The sequence below is a fragment of the Calliopsis andreniformis genome, chromosome 6 (genome assembly GCF_051401765.1).
Source record: "Calliopsis andreniformis isolate RMS-2024a chromosome 6, iyCalAndr_principal, whole genome shotgun sequence".
NCBI classification, from domain to species: Eukaryota; Metazoa; Arthropoda; class Insecta; order Hymenoptera; family Andrenidae; genus Calliopsis; species Calliopsis andreniformis.
This window is the reverse complement of record NC_135067.1, coordinates 10701866-10720997: the sequence shown is the minus strand read 5'-3', so window position 1 is coordinate 10720997 and position 19132 is coordinate 10701866. Positions and strand designations below refer to the sequence as shown.

The following is a 19132-nucleotide window of genomic DNA, read 5'->3' as shown; positions in this document are numbered from 1 at the left end:
AGAATAAAACACAAATAATTTCTTATGTTTCACTGTGACTCTAAAAGGCAATGTAAGCTTCAGCTGCATTATTAAAAATTTTCAGACAATCTTTCTGTTACCAAATTCGTTCCAAAGAAATTCCTTTTCACATTTCTAGTTAACTCATACCTAAAAACTCATTTAGTGTTACCTTGCTACATCTACAAAATAGCCCAGCCAGGTATTCCGTGCCTAACGAGACGCGTATTTTCATACTCAAAATTCGACCGCTACGTGGCCCAAATTAGAAGCAACGTCGCCTCCACACTACAAATGAAACGATACGTGAACCACGCAAATGAAATTCTGCTCCAGTAACAATCGCACAATGGCTGAAGGTACATTCGTATAAATGAAGGGAATGGAACCGTGCATGTTTCATAAGCTTTATCCACGACGAGCACCACTTTCGGTCCACGAAAATACTGATTTTTCTGTCTCCCTGTTCCCCCGCTCCCCTCTCCCTTTGATCCTTCGATCCCTCCTTCTGGAACGAGCCACCGTCGCCGCGATGAAAACGTATCAGATGCGGTGCTCTCTCGAGCGAATCGAGAGCGATACCCTGTACCCACTGTGCACTCGCAGCCGAGTCCACAGATGCACTTTGTGTCCTCCGACGATATTGTGTCAGTCGGGCCAAGACAACGTTATTTTCGAAGGAATACCAGCTTTAAAGTGATCCAGCAACGCGGCTGGCTGAAGCGTTACGCAGCTGTGAAGATTCCTCCTCGTGGAAGAATCGTGTACTCTATGACTTGCACTGCGTAGGAACTTTGCCTTGAGATTGGCTGATTGAAATTAACACTTCAACGATGATGCATTTACCTGTGGAAGTAGTTCTTTATAGACCAAGCGGGAATGTAATTTGTATTGTTAAAGAGCTTGTGTTTTGGACATTGTCACAAAAATTGCACGTTTTAAAACACTTGCAGTAGACATTTAGAGGGCAGTGATTTAACAACTCTGTACCGTTATCTGAAATTTATGGTTCCTTTGGAAACCTTGTGGTGCTCTGCAATGATGCAATAAAATAGAAATATACAGGTACATGTACACGTAGGCAACTCAAAATAGTGTGTTTTCGGGAAAAATAAAAATTACTTGTAAGCTTAGAGGAACGTTATTTACTAAATAAATAATATTGATTTAGAGGGCAGTTTTATCTAATCAAAACTTCTTACTCGAACAATTTATCTGAGGAATAGGTCTGTGGCAAGTGATGGTTTTTTAATTATTATTTCAATAAATTGAAGAATTCTCTGAACAAACTCTAGCATTTCGATGTATAAGGTAAATGTCCTCATACCTAAATGGTTAAGATGTCAAATATCCCAGTGTGTAGACAGCCTAAACCTGTATGTCCCTATACTTCAATTATGATGTCCCAGAAACTGAAGATACTCTTCTATGACACCAATTTTGATTTTTAATTAAGAGATTCATTGGAATATAAGCCTAAAACTGAATAAAAGTAAACTTTAATGTTTAAGTACTAGGACATGGTCAACTACTGGAACATTGACCTCAATTACCAAAATTTGTATAATAAATAGTGGTGTGTTTGTGTCACATTTGAAATACATGCGCAATATGTACACATTTTACAATTACTGAAAAATTCTTCAGAAAAATTCTACCAGACGGAGTCATAGCACAATGCATTTTTATTACATCCATTCGATGGTATCTGAGAAAATGGAAGTCCATACGACATATCTATGTAAGCAGTCCCTTGAGGGGTTGAAAGTGCAACTGTACTGGACGAAGATATATTTTATAGAAATAATGTAGAGACATTTTGTAGAAAACACTCGATGCGCAGAATGTTGTAAAAAAGACACAAGAAACCCAGATCGTATGCTAAAGCGTCGAGTCAGCTTGGACGCTGAGACAAAGGTTGATCGAACAGAAGCAATATTATTTTTCATAAATCTCTCCGAGCCACGTTCACGCTCTCCGCCCCTTCCTCTGGTCTCCCCTCGCTGCCAGTTGTTTGTTATCATTATTCCACTCCCTTCCCTCGTCTAAGACTTTTTGCGTTGCCCCCTCCGAAGATTTATTTCGGTACTTACAATTAGTTTCTCCTGCGGAGTCGCGGCCGTCTGGAAATGCATCGCGACGCTGCACTCTGTGAGAAAGGTTATGCAGTTTGCAGTGATTTAACAAACCGCGTTTCCTGCTGCTCGCGATATTTTTCCAGCGTTTAAACGCGGCGATGCTCGAATACTCGTGGAAAGTTTATGACCGCCTGTTTGTCGAAATCCCGCTGAAGTAAGAGAGAGGAACAAATTTCGCGTTAAAATTGCAGATTAAATTACTGTATTTATGTCGTGCTATAATGTTCCTAGATTTTGTTAGCGTTCTAAATTGTGGAATGAGATATAAAGTAAACAGTCTTCGAGGCGAGAAAAAAAGCTTTCTACTGTTTCACGATTGAGAACTTCCCTCTCGAGTGGAAATTTTGGAGGTAATTGAAAATTTGTAAGTTGTTTAATACTCAATAATTTACATACGATATTTCGCAATTTTGCTGATACTTCGATTCTTTGTATTTCACATATAATCGACACGAACGTTTTTCCGTGGTAGACGCTTTAAACATTATCGAACGACGAAATTGACCACCGTTCTGGAACTTCGAACTCCCACATATTCCTTTGGCCGCTCACGTACACGCTGAAGAACCTGCGCTAGTACTAATTAAAGTCCGTTCACCGGAAAATTTCGTGCTAGTTGGAAAACTTTGGACCGCGTTTACTTATCCGGTGGAGCTGCGCTTAACAGTATGTACAAATCGAAATCGAACTTTTTCAATTCTTTTCTCCCTTTCTCTCCGATTTTTCCAGTAATTTTAGAATGACCTGAGCTATTAAAGAATTAAATTACAGAAGTAGTTTAATAGTCTAAACTTCGCGAAGACAACAAAAATTTTGGAATTTTCTGAGCTGGCTAGTTTCCAGCACACTTTTTAACAAGGAAGTCGATTCTGATTATCTTGTTTGATTTCGTTTTTGTAATATTCCTCGCATTTTTAATTAACATGTACGAAACATTTTTATTGGTAACAGCAAACGGAGTAACATAAGCTTGTTGGTGTAACGCAGGAGTACTTTGTGTTTTACACACTGAATATCTGAAGTTGTATCATATTAAAAGGTATTTCAAATTGGAGGCTAATAATTATTCCACAAAATATTCTGTTTCTTGACAACCATTGTTCTCGTTCCAGTTTCCACAATACATTCCAAATAGAAAATAATAAAGAGGAGTTACAGATCTACCCTAAAGGCTACTCCTACACATTCCCCTTCGCACATACTATATTGGGATTCGACATGGAGGCAGGGCTTAACCAATATGCACCAATTATGGCGATAAATAACCCTACGTTGATCGCGAAATACAAGTAATTGTCTTAAGTAATATAAAATATTAATTAAAATCGAAGAAATTTATTTTTGGGTGAAGCAAATCCTTCTCATATAAATGTTACTGAAGGAAAACGTGTTTTCAATGTAGCGTCAATAGTGTTTTTCCTTTCTATCATTAAACATCATGGTGTTTATATCGAATCCCAATATTCGATATAATTTAGTGATGCTAAAATGTGATACATTTTCTCAAGACCAATTTACACATTATCAGCGATTAATTTTTGTCTCGTTAACCCCTCGATCCCAAACCCTCTATACAGTACCTATCGATCCATGTCTCGGTTAGCAGCCAATGCCTGTACTTGTTACGGACTCACATGCTTTCAATACCACTAAATTCTCAAACTTGGGAACCCTATAATACATGACTATCCAAGAGCAGCTAAATTCTTAGAAAATTTCACGTGATACATATAGGGTATTCGAAAATAGGTGTCAGAAATTTTGAAGTGTAATCCTACGTGTCAAAATAAGACAAGAATGAAGAATGACAGAATTGTATTTGAAGCTTGGTTTCAGAGATATTAAGTGTTGTAAAATCGTCTTAAATTCGTGTCAAATGTATCTGACTCGTAACTTATTATTCTACTGTGGGAGTGCATAAGTTATCGGACATAGCAAAGTCAGCAGAATAGATCACAAAGTTAGAAACAGCAACGTCAGTAGAACAAGTCTTAAGTCAGGCACAGCAAACTCAGTAGAATAGGCCCTGAAGCCAGAGACAGCGATATCAGTAGAATAAGTCACAAGTCAGACATAGCAAAGCCAGTGAAGTAGACTTTAAAGTCAGAGACAGCAACGTCAGCAGAACTAGTCTGAAATCAGACATAGTAATCAGACATAGCCATTAGAAAAGATCTCAAAGTGAGAAACAACAATATCAACAGAGTAACTTCTAACCCAAACATAGCTCATCTAGTAGAATAGATCTCAAAGTCAGAGACAGCAACGCCAGCAGAACAAATCTAAAATCAGGCACAGCAATCCCAGTAGAATAGATCCTGAATTCAGAAACAGCAACGTCAGTAGAGTAAGTCCCAAGCCAGACATGTCAGCCCCAATTCACGCCTACTTCAAGCGTTTCCTCAACACTAACAATTCCTAAACAAAGCCTAACCCACAATTTCCTCCATCCTCCCTTCCCTCTCTCTACACCTAATAAAACCACCCTTCAAAATTTCCATCACCTGTCATCAACCACCTCCACCATCCTCCCGAAAAATTCCGCCTCACTAAAAATCACGCTGACAGCACATGGTCCTCGGACAGTTAAAGACGTGCGCAAAACGAAACACCAGAACAATCCTCGGAGACAGGTGGGGGATCAGGTCGAGTTCAGACCGAGAAAATACCGCAGAATGGATCCAGCGAAGCGTCGTGAAAACTGATAAATTCATCCCCCCCCTGCCCCCTGTTTCCGGCTCCATTGAAATGCACGTCGGTTCACCTGAACTGGGAACCGTGTGCATCAAAAGGACGTCAATTAAACGGAACGTATCGGGGCCACGGTTCGGCTGTACACGCGATACTGGATAATTTCGTCGGCGGCCGGCGCACCGGCCCGGATACGAGCGGTGCACTTCCGGTCGCTAGATCTCCGGTCAACGAGCAATTTTCCGGCCGATTGGCCGGTGAAATGTCCAACTTCCAGCCAAGTCGATCTCCGTCGACAGGAAGAGACACGCTTGTTTACCTCGTGCCGGAGGTGAGCCTCACACCGTCCCACTACATACGCTCGCTCCTTAACCCCGCTGAGGGGCTTCGTACACGACGACGATGAAGGTCGTACGAGACGAGGGGAGGGTGAGGGGTCCTTCGTATATTACCGGCAAACTACGTGACCAGAATCTTCCTCGGCGAATTTCGAGGGTCCACGGGCCACGCAGGTGTAACCACCTGGATCGTGCAAGAGAAACCATGGAGCTTTTTGCGGGGAGGACTCTGGGAGGGTAAATATCAATGTGTACAGCGGTTGGGACATTGGGGCGGTTTCTTGGAGGGAAGGGGAGGTTTGTTCTGTGGAATTGGAAATGGAGACGTTTGGGGGAGTGTGTCTTCGTTTTATGGTTATTGTGTACTTTTGGAGCGCGTGTTTTAATTCTTGATGGTAGAGGGAGTATGATATGTGGAGTAGTGGTGATAGAAGGAGGCAGGTGTATTGATAGAAGAATGTAGATTTCTGGTATTCATATTTGAGGAGTGAATATTTTCTAATATTTTGTATGCCTCATCAAATGTCCTAACATTTTTTAATTGAAGTGTACATCTAGATATGTATCGAAATCTAAATAGAAATTCTTTATGTATAAACATCTATTATATTTCTATCTATTTTTAGAGTTATTACTTTGATCAATATAACATGAAATCATGGAACCATCCCACACTAATGAAATCTAAATGCAAATAAAAAATAAATATTTCTCTTCTAACAATACCTCACCTTACCAATTAATACCTACTAATACTTTATTTAACAATATAACAATTACTCTATAATATATTCTATAAAAAGTAACATCAAGTTTAATAACCTTCTTCTAAAGCTATAATATGGAGTAGATAGGGTCTCGACAAAATATCTGCGAAACAAAATAATAAAATTTTTTCTACAAATATAGAAATCTCTAAAGAGGGTCGAAACAGATACTGCACTATCTTTCGATTCTGGATATTACGAAAAAGTCTTCGGATCGTACCTCCCACGCGAGGTCTCCCCGATTTTTCAATTTCCTTAAAAGAATCCCTCCGACCAATTCCAGGAAACGAAACCACCGAAATCAATTCGCAGACACACGTACGAGACTTCCGGACCAATTCTGTGAAACTGCATTTTCTGCGGCCAAATAATTTACAGTCCCAGGTACAAGTTACATTCTCGGGTTTCGGTGCTATCCTAATAATTATAGGATGGCCCTTTATATCCTTTCATTCTCGAAACGATTGGAATAATTTTCGCTGGTTAACCGAGCTATTCGAAACGCTACCCTCCTGCATTTCCCAAGCCACGATATAACAGCCAGAAAATTCGCTGAACGCAGATGTAACTGGGACCCTTGATCTCTCCGCGAATGTCGAATATTCTGGCGAATATTCGACGAAACGGCCTGACATTCTAAAAGTCAGTCGTGATAGAAAGCTGGATATGGCAAGGATCGTGGTTATCATTAAATCGAATCACTCAATGGAAGTCGTCAATTTGATAGCGAGAAGCTGGAGAAGTGGGTATGAATATCGAATGCAATTTTCGTCTGGTATTTAGATGAAGTAGGTCATACGGGTCGAAGATAAATTAAGAAAATTGTTTAGAGTTATTACCTGCAGTTTCGACATTTGAAAAATTAAAGGTGAGGTAACACGTAGGAAATTGTAGATAAGGATTCGAAATTTAATGCAATTTTCGTTGGATATTCAGACGATTAGAATCACGTCCATCGAGGATAGACTTAAAACATCGTTTATAATAATATTCTGTATTTTTTAGATTTATAATGATAATAAAACAAAGGTCTGAATTTCTAGCTCACTCTAGGGTACTTATTTTGTTCTCTAGAGTGCTCCCTGAACTGGAATGAGAATATAAACTACGGTAGACTTATTTTAGGTTTACTTGTGATCTAAATGCTAGAAAATATGTTCGCGAAAGTGTTGAGCAGCAGAGAATAGTTAAAAACCCGGGAGTTATTGGAACATAAAATAGGAAGTCTAAAATATCGGAAATATGAAAACTGGAAAATATGCAGAAAACAATAAGTGCTGCACAACAAAACGAATGAAATACATGCGTATTAAAACGGACAAAGTATGGAAACAAATATCAAAAACAGGAAATATTGAAAAAGGGAAAACGCTGAACAAAAAATATACGCACTACTAAAAAAATGTGATCTATATAAAAATAAAATGAAAGGGTGCAAACAAAAATCGGAGATACTTGTGTCTCTAAAGATATGACAGAAAACACGTTTGTTATTCACAATTAAATATACACAGTTTCGTTTCCGAGTTACTAATGACTAAAGAAATGTCTGTCGTAAAATGTCTGACTTGGACTTGACTTGTTCCACTGACATCACTGCGCCTGATCTGCCTAATCCACGGTGGCAGTAGAATAAGTTTCCAGGTCAGACACGTTTCACGAACATTGTGGGTACATCTTCAATAATTAATAATACGAAAACGGAGTTTCAAACAGAATTTCATTATTCTAGACTTTTATCGTATTATGGCAAGTAGAATTAATCTTTCGAATTTCTGACATCTGTTATAAGATACTCTGTATAAAGTTCACTATTTATGTTCGAAGTTTCAGTATTTCACTACCTAGTATATCTTATTGACAAATATTTTATGTTCTAACATACACATACATTGCTTGTAACACATTCTACCATGTTTGGTCTGGGTCTACAATTCTTCAAATCGATAACACATCTATGTCACAGTATAAAATATTTCGAACCGACTGTAAGACATTCTATTTTCTGGTTCTAGAATAAAATATAGTAACAAAGTATACAGCTTTAAAAATGTACAGCTACATAAATCGTAGTTTTAATTATTTGTAATCTATACTTTTTATAATAGTCCTCTGACAAGTGTTCATTTAAAAATATCTTATTTAACATACCTAATATCGAACAAGCCCAGTGCCCCTGTAAAACATTTCACAGGGGAAGTATCCCGATTTAAAAGGAACAGGAACGTCAGTTCTGCACAGTCGAAATTAAACACACTATTCACTCAATGTGCCTGCAGTTGGAGGACACAGCTCACTTCACCCATGACTATCTCCAAAACGGCATTTTCCCTCGACAAAACCCACTCCTGATAATTGTCTCACTTTAGCCCAGGGAACCTATTTACAGGGACGAGGACTTGCAGTTTTCATGCAACAGACGAAAAAGTCGTCCGATAGTCGTTATCTCCGAGACCAGCTCGGTTGAGCATCCATCAAAAGCGACCCCTGCGAGGGGCCAGCACAACGACGCCTTTCAGGGTTGTCGAGCGGTCGCAGGGATCTAGTAACGTTCCGAGTTACCAGTTTTTTTAAATGCTCCCCACGGTGGGTTCGACAGTTTCAAACGGTCGTCGCTCGATCAAAGCTTGTTTTTATGCATTTTGCCCCGGCCCATTGGGTCAAAAACAAGAGGAGAGAGAAAGGAACGAGTTATTATATTAGTCACGTGGCCTGTGAACAGTTCCTCTTTGTCGGCCCGCACAAAATGTCTACGAAATTAAACGCGCGCACGAGGGCACATCAACGGAGCTTTTTGAGCATAATCGAGCATGCGACTCGGGTAAATACACGGGCAGACAACTTGCTCTATTTCCGCGCCGATTCTCGTTTCACTTTGTTTCGCGCTACGTATGTATATATGCATGCACCCTGGCGGGGGGAGAATGTTTTTTCTTGTGACTCTTTTTGGCCCCGACGTATCCCTAGCTTTGTTCCTGCGACCGAAGCATATACCTGCTTTGCTCGTGGCGTTCATCGATTTATGAATTCGTCTGCGAGGGCGAAGATGTTTTTTCGCGCTGCATATGATACAGGCTGGGGGAAATAATGTATGACTGGGACGTTGTCATTCGAGGGAAAAAAGGTTTCAGAAAACTGTAAACGATTTATGACAATGCAGGGCGTCTGTGCGTGATTCGTTCTGCGAAGTATACAGTGGCGAGCGAAAGATAGTTCAAAAAGCGAGCGATAGAAAGAAACGCGCTAATTTTATGAGGCGAAATTGTTGAGTACTTATGTTGTAGAGAATGTGGAGATACCATAGGATAGATAAATCTTGTTGATATAAAATACGATATCTATTATAGAAGATATTTATACCTATATGTACAAGGAACAATTTTGAAGATTCTTATTGATTAGAGGAATGTTTAGAAAATCTATCTTTTTGGAAGATTTTGTGTATTTGAAGGCTCCCCACCTTCAGAATAGCAGAGTTTTTTAGAACTACATACATTTTGCAAGGCAAAAGGATATATCGGACTCCTAAACTTTATACATCAAATCCCAGATTCCATTATTTCGAATTTCATTAACGACTACCTGCAGATAATTGTGATTTTCATTCAGAGTTCCTGCATTACCCTTCATCGCAAATTTCTCGGAACTCCTTCAATACTGTGAATGAATTATCTGCCAACAAAGTTCGCCAGCGATCGCAAATTTCTCAAAGGGATTTATTATCGCGGTTTCCGCTGCTTGCCGCTGTTCCTTTTTATTATTCTGTGTACGCGACCTTAATGGCTCCAAGGGGGAGCTTCTCATTGTGCGAAAGCAGCCTCTGTCTTGCCCACGACGACATAAAATGCATCATAATCATAAAAGTGTTCGAAAGAAGCTCACGATTATCTGTTTACCAAGCGAACGGATCATTCTACTGAACACTGATTGTGAAACGTTCTAGTTTCCAACTTGCTCGAAAAATTTTGGATCTCAGAGTCAAGTAGACGAAATAATTTATTAAGAAAATTTATAAACGTTTTAAGAAGATTTAATGCATGAAAATCGTAGGTTGGATTAATGATTATAAATAAATAAATTAAAAGTAGACTTGGACTATAATTTAATAGTAGTTTTGTTAAGTCGTTTAATTGACATTCCACTGTACATAATTGTGTCTTAGGTTTTGCGTAATGGTTAATATAGATATTAGAGTGACTTATCATTATGAACTGCAGAATTAAAAAATATGAGTGTAATTAGTTTTAAATATAGATTTCTATATCTACATATGCATATTACAAGGAGTTAAAGCTCGATGTACTTTTTGTATTGAAATTTCTGAAATAGAATATTCACATTAATTGTATCACTACTAGAGAAGAGATAAAAATTGTCTAAGTAGGAGCCTCCAATTTTATGTTTTAATTAGCAAAATTATTCTCTTAATAGTGAATTCTCTAATGGTACTGAGCACTCTTCAGTAATCAGTTCATTTATTTCCCTCAGGGATCCATTAAAATATTTTTGCAAGCTAAACATTTGCAAAATCGTACTATTTACTTGTCTTTCTAAATATTTATCTGTAACTCGCAGAAACTAGGACATAGCATGGAAACATTTCGCTCTCATTTTTCAGTACCAATTCATTCCATATTTCTGATACTAGATACCACTCATATTAATTAGTAACAACAGCGAGGCTCTATTTATAAAACAGATACAAGTAGTACGATATAAGCAACTTTGCTATACGTGCACGTGAGAAGCACTGCTTGGAAAACAAAATGAGAACCCACAATTGTTTCTCCCACATTTGGACGAAGTGTAAGCACAGTCGAAGAAATGATATTCCATAAAGAGGGCTCGACGGGTTTATCTCGGGACGCAGAAATACCGGAAGTCGAGGTAACACGCGTAACAACGTCGAGAGCCAGCATCGCCAAGAAAATAGATTCAACGGGGGTCGTTTCGAGTCTGCGACCGCGTTGAATCGAACGAAAGTTTTATGCGGTACACGATGGTATTCGGTTCGATATATAGTCACGATAAGAACATTTCTCCCCGATAAGAACGCGGTTCCCTCCTGTTGCACTAGACGGCAGAACTGGCGGCACGTTTCCGATCGAACGAGCCATATCGATATCTCACACCGAGAATATTTATACAAGTTCTTTCTAATTCAATAACTCCGTATCGACACGCCCACGAGCCTCTTAATTCTTAACGACGATAAAACTCGATGAAGTACCAGAAGTGTGCTTTCCTTCGGCCACTTAATCATCTTCGTTACCTTCTCTTCGCTCCAAGTAAAATTCAAATGATTTTTAAAGGCACTGTCGAAATATTATGAGGATATAATTGGAAATTTTATATACTCCTAAAAGTGTTCCATAAGATTGGAATCTACTCGATATATTTTATACCGTGAATTCATTTGATTTTTTCTTGTACATAAAATTGGTTTTAAGGTAAGAGACTATAAACTTCTGAAGAATTACAGAGCCTTGAATTTATGAATTGTATATATTCTTGAGGTTGCAATTGATATAGGAATTTCGCTAACCACTGAAATGAAATTTTATTGCAGGTTTTAGGTAGATAGTTTTAGCTCTAAGTCGCAATTTTTTCACACAAAATTATTAGAGAACAAATTTGAAGCAATTAGATACGTATATGAACGAGGCCCATTAATTTGCATTCGTAGTAAGAACTCTACTAGTTACGGAAACGAATTTCAAATGCAAATCCTGGAACATATCCACACTCACCAAAAACTAATTTTAATAGAGTTCCTCTACTGAAAATTTCTCTACTCAGATCCAGACACTAAAGAATTATTTATCAAATAAAGTCAATTGAAGAACTTCACATCTGATCGAAATGAATGAAATTTCAGCGTTAATCGAAAATTACGTTTTCTTGTGTAGCACAAAAAATCTCCCGAAACAAGAATTATATAACCCCAAAATTGTTTTAACACAGCCACAAAAGCCTATTAACACCAATTTACAAGCACATATTCACGAAATTGCAATTTGCCTAAAAATTTCAATGGCAATTGAAATTCGTTCCCAAGCGTTACAACAAGTTTCGCAGCTCACTGAATGCGACTTCCACCGCGAGAGATTTAACGACACCAAAATTATTTTAATGCGACAACTAAAAGACCACAATGGCTCGTATCCATAAATTCGTTCATAAAGTCGCAGTCGCTCTAAGAGTTTCGGTGCCCATAGGAACGAGGCTCCTTTGTGAACGTAGCAAAGGAATTCTGCTCTGTTAGGACGGAACAACAATCATAAATTTCGCGTAGGAAGGAACGCACGGTCGAATATCGATCGCGAGACCACACAATGGCTACCCGAATATTTATCAGTGTACAGTAGTCGTTCTACATTATGTTGTACCAACCATACGAGGGGTACACGAGGCTTCTATACTGCTTGCTCCTCCACCACGATTGTGCTAATAACAATCACACGCTGACATCGACGAAAGGTTAATCGTCTGTACAGCCTGTTACAGGGTTTTCGGTTTGCGAAACAGTCGTTACGAGGCACGGGCGCAAAAGGCACTCTTCCCATCGAATATCGATTGCCAGTTGCGGTTCACTTTTTATCCTTTAATGAACTGGGATTCGCGTTTAGCAGAGTCACTGTGGATTCAATGATCTGATAATTGTTTAACCCACCGATGTTTTGCAGAACCTTCGCTCAATGGGCTAGCTGTGGGAATTGGATATCGCTTGGAAAGAAGAAACCTTGTAATTGATAGTTTTGTTACATAGGGTGTTTGGACTCGGCTGATTCTGGATATCTGGATGAGAGTTGAAGAACCAAAGTGGGATCCAATTCCAAACTTAGCCAATTTCAAATAATCTCAAAAGTACATCAGAACCCTAGAGCTAAGGTGTAGTATTAAATTGTACAGAAAACAAGTGGACCCTAGACCCTAGAACTCAACCTTCGACCTAAAGTGTATCATTAAAATACACAGAATAGAAGTGAACTCAATACACTTTGGCTCTGGCATCTAGATATAGTTTTCAGACTATTTGAAAACAGCTAAGTTTGGACTTGTACTGTTTCTCAACTCACCAATGCAATTATAAATATAATATAATTCTATCCAACTTTATACTATACACATACCTAGCTCCACGAACTCTATAGTACCTAACATGTATCGACATTAGACGGTCCTGTTTCGATGACCAGCTAAGCCCAAAAGTCAGTGTCATACTTTCCAAAATAAATGACCAGCCCTGGTATTAATAAATTCTGGGTGTGAAGTTCGCAGGGAGGTACCGGTATCACCCAGCTCGGTACACTAGGTATAATATCCGAACTGCCAGCTGTGTATCGACGATACCATGAACGGTGGAAAGGATTAAAAGCCGACAGGCCACGTCCAAGTTGTCAAAGGAACGACGGCTAAATACACCGAGGCACTGTGAATGATGAAGCGGGACGTGCTCCATTATCGTCGAAGCGTTTTGCATAAATTATCTCTGAGCAAGCTTGGGTTCAGTCTCGATCGATGGTCGGGGGATCGATCGAGGAGCCAGGACGAATTGATCGCGCGATAAATCTCAAAAAGCTCTGTTTCGACGTTCCCCTTAAGATGAGGATGAGGGAAGCGTGCCTCTCCTAGGAAGGGAGAGAAAAATGAATTTACAATGATTTACCACGGGGATATCATCCCCTCTGCTGGTTATTATATACAACGTAGCAGCTTCCGTGACGGGGAGCTATTTTTCACGACGGCCACAGGGAATACTTACGACCGGCTGACGTTTTAATCGATCTGTAAATAGCAGGGCCGAACACGGCCTTGTTCCAGCCACGGACATTATAATAATTACATGGAGGAGCTAACGATCGCGACAGCTGTAACAGCCGTACGAGATACCGTGAAACAACACGTCGCGTGAACTCCTTCTGAGGTGGCTCTAATGGAGAAAGTTTGCCCGCGGTGTGATTTAATCTAAGACTTGTTAAGAGTGTTAGGATTCTTCGAAGGGGGCTTTATAACAAACCCGTGGAACGAAGATAGAAGAAAGTGGATTTAACAACTGGGGTTCGTAGCTGGAGAGTCGGGGACCTGGAAGTTGCCTTATTGTCTCAGAGCATCTTTCATTTGATGTGTGAACTTTTCAGGTCTCAAACCTTAATTTTTGCTAGTTAACACCTGGAGCCAGGAGTCTTTCTGTGCCTTTCTGTGCTTCGCGATGGGCCAAGAGGCTTCATGTTATAAATCGTCTGGAGCTAGAATGGGGGAAGACCTGAATGATCGCTGATAATGTTCATCACTTTACTATATCTTTGACAGGACTTTGTATCTAGTACCATAAATAGATATCTATTTACAAAGATTTGACTGAGCAGGCATACAACAAACACAAAGGGTTACAGAATATACTACTCCCTTGTTACAAGCTTATTAAGAATGATACAAAGCTAGGATTAAAGTTAGATACTATCAACGTGAATAGACTTCAGGACCAATCCATCAGTAGACTATGAACCTAGCATATATACTTAATAATAACTTATATCGACGGAGCACTTTAAATTAATTAGAAGAAAGACACCTAAGCATAGAAACTCAAGAAATGAAGACGAAGTATAAAATTTCTCAAAATTTTTCAAAACCCTTTCCCCTAGAAAGTAGGACACGAAACCCTCTAATAACAATAACAGAAACAACAGTTCCTTTGTCTTTTTATTACACTAATCTCCTTTTCTATCACTTAAGATTTATCAACAGGTTCTCCATCAAACATAATCCCAGTCAACCACAATTTTATGCACATTACAAGCTTCCACAGAACTTCTATCGAACTAACTAAGCACATATCGAGAACAACCGATAGGTACGTATATCATCTTCCTAGCAGGCTGAATCTCATAAGCCTCGCCAGCCAGACATCTCACAGTACATCTGTATTATATTCACCCCACAGAATCGACATCGGTTACACGTGTACGTAGGCCAAGACAGGATCAGTGAAATTTCTTGAAACGGATACACCGCAGAAGCGACCGACGTACCAAGGATATCGAGTCCCGTCCCCTCTCTGCGTGACGGTGGAGGACGAAAGTGGATCACTCGGCTCGAATAGACGCCTGGCCTCGGCGAATGAAAGGGTACAACGCGTTTCAACAGAGCCTCGAAGGCTGGCATTTAAATGCGAGTTAAACAGGGTTAAGTGCGGTGCAATTAAGTAAAACCCAATGCGAGCGTCCGTGTTATGAAACATTCGTGTTGCGCTCTTTTTCTTGGACTTAATTCCTGGCCAATTACTCAAACGAATGGCCCGTTTTTTTGACGATTGGTCCGCCTACTCCGCGTGTCTTAAATAGAGGATGGAGATGGGCTGTTCGTGGTGCTTTACCCGAGATACTGCAATCAGCTTTGAATTTTGAATAGCCTTTTCAATTGGGACGATGTAAGGGTTAGACATGTAGGAATACAGAAGGTGAATTCAGTCGAGATATTATTTTCGCAATAACCGTGTATTTTCGAGCGATCAATTTTCAAAGAGAATATTTTTCTTCCGCATAAATGGTTCGTGAATGGCCCCTTGTCATTGGAATAAAGGGCATCAAAAAGTAACGAAACAGAATACTCGAATTTCAATGTAATCGAATATTAATACTCAATAAATTGCAATTCCAAACCGCGAAAGCGAATAAATATTAAAATAAGTTGAATAAACTTTAAACGCTTCGCGGGAAAATTGATATACCTCCTCATTTTAATATCGCCGATGATTTATTCATTTAGCAGACTATTGTTCGTAATACAACAAAATTAATTCAACCGTATCGTGTGTAATTAATTCCGATTCGCTAGTACAAACATCGTCGGTCCGAATTAATCGATCTTACAGTGTTAATTAAACGCCAGACAAACCGAGCGACCGTTTAAAAATCCTTCCGACCTCGTATAGGAAAAGTTTCCTGCATTTTAAATTACATTGCGCCCATCCACCACTTCCCACTTCGACCCGCCCCCGAACCCTCTGTCGCGTCGATCACCCATTTCCATGGTTCCGTTATTTTCTGTCCACTTTCTTTCACTTAGGGGGCTCTAGACAAAAGAAGAGGTCCCCCTTTCGCGCTTCTATACCTCACCCCATTATCTATCATTCTCTCCACCTGGAGCTGGAGGTTTCGCCCTTCTTATTTCGCGAAATCTTCCAGCCTGATCTCCTCGCGCTTTAATATACCCGCGATTACGTCCCGGCTTGCGACTTTATGAGAACCGCCATGCAAGAGCTTCCCCATCTCCTCGCCACCCCTCGCCCCTTGCACGAAGGATAGGTGTTCTTTTATATCCCCAGCAGCAGGTTTCGCGAATTCATATTTTTGTGACGGACGAGAAGACTAAGGATACGACACCCGTGGAATTGAAGGAAATTACTTGGCTCCAGTCACCGTAGATTCTCACGATTTGATGCGACTTTGATAACCTGAGGGGATCTATTAAACGAGTCTAGCGTCGTGGGTCACGTGAATGGCTCGTTAAGAGCTGTATATGTTTGAAATTTAAAGCTAGGGTTTGATTGCTGTTATTAGTAACTACTAATTGCTGTTCCTTAAGTGTGGAGTTAGTTTGAGCTAAGTCTGGACTTCAACTTTAATTACACCTCAATGAAATTTCGAATATGTTGGGGGTGAGTTTGAGCTAGGTTTTGATTAGATTTTAAGTGGATCTCAATTTTGAATCGTGTCTGAGCAGAGTCTGAGGTAAGTTTGAACTAGATTTTAATTCGAACTGAAACAGGTTTGGATTACATCCAAGTTCGATCTAAGAATAATTTAGATTAGGTTTGAGATACATTCGAGTAAAATTTCGTTCAAGTTTGAAATAGATTTGAATTGTCGTGTACCATATTGGCAAAACTACAGACAAGTCATAATAAAATTGAAATTTCTCTGTAGCCAGTTTTTCTTCAAACGCTGAGACCGAAAAGTTTCATACGAACATTTAGATTTAAGCTTCCAGTGTATGAACAATCCAGTGCGTCTTCAGGTCGAACGACCAAACTAGAGGATCTTCGAGTTTAATCCAGCGCATAGTGTTTATTTATGCGAGACACGAGTGTCTTCGGTACGCGATGAGAGGATTATCCCGACATATTGTTATAATTACTCGTGGTGTGTCTTACTCGAATGAGATCAAGCAGTGCAGGCTTGTTTGTTGTCACGTGTAAACGATATTCCTCGGTGATTTGCATGATCTAGTAATTTTTCGTGCGCTGTTTACGTATTCAGAGAGTATTTTTCCTTAGTAGTTGCACGGGACATATTTGCATAATTATTGTAGAAGATTGTATATTATATCTTTGGAGAAAATTCCTGTTGGTTGCAGGAAAGTATCCTAAGAGTTTATCTATTATAACGCAGACTTAATGACAAGCATAATAAAGAATCTTAAATTGCGGTAGCAAATTTAGAGGGTTTAAAGTTGTTGAAAATGGAACATATGGAATAGGTGAAACTGTCAAAACTTCTGGACATGTACTTAGAACTAGCGAAATGTTTGAAAGTTTTAAAACTTATATACGCTTGAAACTGGTTGGACAGCTGATACTGTGGGAGTTGGAGTTAGAGTTACCGAAGCACTGGAATTTATCACAACTGATCTAGAATTGGATCTAGAGTTGATAGAAAAGTCTAGCTTGTTAAAAATTCTGTCAGCTTTAAAGTTTAGGGAATTAATCAACACTATATAAATTCTTGTGAAGGTACCACAGTTTAAGTTAAGTAAGTAATGTTTATCAATTTATAAACCCTGTTAACTTCTGAAGATAGACTATGTTGCAGAGACTTCATTAAATTCTTTTGTCAGATTTTAATTAAAGGAATTAAAGTCAGCATAAAGTTTTAACTGCAGTTTAGAAACACGATTTAAAAATATGTTATTTGTCAAAAGTATTCCTTACTTACCAATTAAGGGTAGCTTTCGCGACGTACATCGCCTGGTTTTCTTTATCAGGATTCCACGGATGATGATGATGGCGGTCGTTGATAGGGACAATGGAGTGACAAACTAGACGGGTCTCGTTCCGATCCAGTAGCGTCAGATTGTAAGGCGACACGAGGAGTCGAGACACAATTTGATCCAAAGCCACCCACACCTTGTTGGCCACCACCCACGATGGATAGGTGCAACGTTCTGGTGGTATTTCTGGAACAGAACATGAACATTTATTAGGAGCGTCTGCACTATATTTATTTTAGAATATTATACAAATATTGTTGAAAAGAAAAAATTATTAAGCCTGTGGAACTATGCTTAATAATTTGATAAAATTTTAGTTTGAAATGTGTAAAGAATTCTATTAAATAAAATCCTAAGAAAAAACTTAGTTCTAGATAAAGAATTTTTTAGTATTCTCATTCTAATATTTATTTTAATATATATACTTTTCAAACAATACTAATACTTTAATGTCCAAGAGAAGCTTTCTGTAACCTGAATCAAAAGAAAGTATGCTTTTAAATACGTACTTCTGAAATAAGAACTATTGCAATTCAGTAGTAAGGAACCGAATCTGGTCAGACATTTATGTATACTTTATTTTATTTAATACTACGTTAATAGCACTTTCCTGCATAAATTGTAAAAAAAAGAAACAATTACATATTTCAGAACTAAATATATCCCTAAGAGTCTTAAAATCACATTTCCAAAGAAAGAGTACTGAGAAAAGGTAAAATATTCTTTTTTATACTTTTGAAGGAAAAACAATAAAAAACTATTAATGAAATGGTAAACATAGAATATACATTTTTCTGAAAATATAAAATTCATTAGTAACTCTGAAAACATTTTTTATTCAAGCTAAATGTGAAAGATATCCTCTTAACCGAAAGTTAAATAAAAATCTATGGCAATCGAAAGGATGTCAAAAAAAGCAGTACGGATTTCACAAAGCCTGGTGAAAAACGCAATACACGCGTATAAAACGTGTGTCGGCTTTGTCGTCTGCGAACAGTTATCGGCTCGATGGTCGACTGCTCGCTGCTATCAATCACTGTGCACGAATTAATGGACCGTTAAAAATGCATAGGCGTGGATGTACACCCGCGACTCGCCTAAAAAGCTGATCGATAATTCGATGGAACACGCGATACCGCCGATCGGCAAATGCTTGTTTAAATTATGTTTGAGAAGGCTGAGTTGTGTAGGCGCTATCAGGATT

At 38.9% G+C, this 19132-nt stretch overlaps 1 protein-coding gene across 1 annotated transcript in view; it reads right to left on the bottom strand.

The window, feature by feature from the left end:
- LOC143180532 (uncharacterized) overlaps positions 1–19132 on the bottom strand; it is a 309043-nt gene that overhangs the window by 19377 nt on the left and 270534 nt on the right. The window contains exon 10 of the mRNA XM_076380323.1: positions 17874–18114. Within this exon, the coding sequence (XP_076236438.1) occupies positions 17874–18114 (241 nt within the window). The remainder of the gene's footprint in view (positions 1–17873; positions 18115–19132) is intronic.